The 1684-nt window shown below is 46.4% G+C and overlaps 1 protein-coding gene across 1 annotated transcript; it reads right to left on the reverse strand.

Moving 5' to 3' along the window:
- Nucleotides 1–625: 625 nt before the first annotated feature.
- LOC149063581 (speckle-type POZ protein-like) lies at nucleotides 626–1684 on the reverse strand. Its single transcript, XM_089255696.1, has one exon. The coding sequence runs from the start codon at nucleotides 1682–1684 to the stop codon at nucleotides 626–628; it is 1059 nt and encodes a 352-aa protein (XP_089111822.1).

The raw sequence follows: 1684 nt of genomic DNA on the forward strand, positions 1-1684 counted from the left end.
ATTACATTCAAAGATAACAATGAAAATGCAGATATCGGGAATGCATGTCAAAGTTGCCGCAAGTGGGTAGCTCTTCGTTTTAGGATAGGCAATACTCGTGTGACATGAAGACCCCCACCCCGCACTAAACATTAAAAATTAGCTCAATTCGAAATTTCAACATTGAAGTAAAATGTTCTCGTTGGGTTAAAACAATGAATATTTATTTTATGTCATCAGTTATCAAACTTACAAATTAAACGTCATGTTAAAAAAAATCTGAACATGGAAAATAATTAAATCGTCGAATAACAAAATCATTCCGACACTAAAACACCATGATCGATGTCAAATCTGGATTCAAAGTACTGTCGCATATATGTGTGTGATGATCACTCCTAAAACTTAAACATTAAAATCCATTAGTGCAAAATTCGAGAACTTTCAACATAATCAAAATCGGCGTAAAAATAAAAAAATCCTCGTCACGTCAAAAATAAGGCATGAAAAACATCAAGTCATCATCAATTGTCAAAAATTGGACGTCATGTTAAAAATATGAACATGTGATATCATTAAATATTAAACATCAAGGAAAAAGATTTTCGATCACTGAAAATCGTGTTACGGGACACGATCGACTATTTCAAAGCACTTCAAAATCTGTTTCAGCCATGTTATTGAGCAAGTGTAGGTTCGACAAGGCATCTCGGGTCTTGTACAGCATTTCGAACATCAATTTCGGCCTCGCGACCAAATCAGCTTCATGTCTCTTCAAGTCGATCTCCTTCCTGCAGTTGACGAAGTACTCCAGCGCATCGCGTTTCAGTCCAGCAGCGTCGTTGATGTCCGCCAAGACCAGGAGACCGATGACGTTCCGGTCGTCCATGTTGGCGCACAAGTATTCGGCGCAGGTCTTTTTCAGGTCGTCCAGATTGTACGCGTGTCCGGCCCGGACGAGCTCGCAGGCGGTGTCCACGTCGTCGATCCGGACGGTGCCGCAATACAGGAACCGCAGGAACAGCTTCACGATGTCCGGCTTGAACTTGGTAATCCCTAATATCAGTTTGTTTTTGGTTGGATGCAGGATGAATGAGTTCGAGAAGACCTTTGAGCGATCGGACAGGACCATTGAATGGACTGGTATCTCCTGGCCGTCGACGACGATCACCGCATCGGTGTCCTTGCCGCTTTCGTACAAGAGAGTGTAGTCTTTCGGCGGTATTTCGGCCACGGTTCGGATCTCTTGTACTTCGACAGGGGCGACTGGAGCCGTCGAGTATCCACCATGAACGACGACTACGAGGGAGTCGCTGGGAAGACTCATCCTCATCAGCTCGGCGTGCTCTATCATCCGGTAGCAGTAGTTGACGTACTGGAACTCGGCTTGGTAGGAATCCAGGTCGATGTGGATTTTCTCGCCCAACAAGTTGAGTAGGCCGAACGACGTCGTGAGGCGGGTCCCACTCTTGTCGCATCGGAAGGAGCAACATATTGAGCCCGAGCTACCCAAGTCGGTGCCCCCGGGATAGATGGCCATCCGGCACTGCGACGAACCGTTGTGGCGCAGATCGAAGCTCCGACTCTTGTACACGTCGCCGAGTCCGTTCCGCAGCTTGCTGAACTCACTCAATGTCCACATGATGCTGTAGGTACCCTTGAGGTTGTCCGTGAACCGGAGGTCACCGTAATCTTCACAAGCCAT

Source organism: Pholcus phalangioides, unplaced genomic scaffold (genome assembly GCF_987345545.1).
Source record: "Pholcus phalangioides strain wild (caught in Gottingen) unplaced genomic scaffold, Ppha-v1.0 ptg000172l_1, whole genome shotgun sequence".
NCBI lineage: Eukaryota > Metazoa > Arthropoda > Arachnida > Araneae > Pholcidae > Pholcus > Pholcus phalangioides.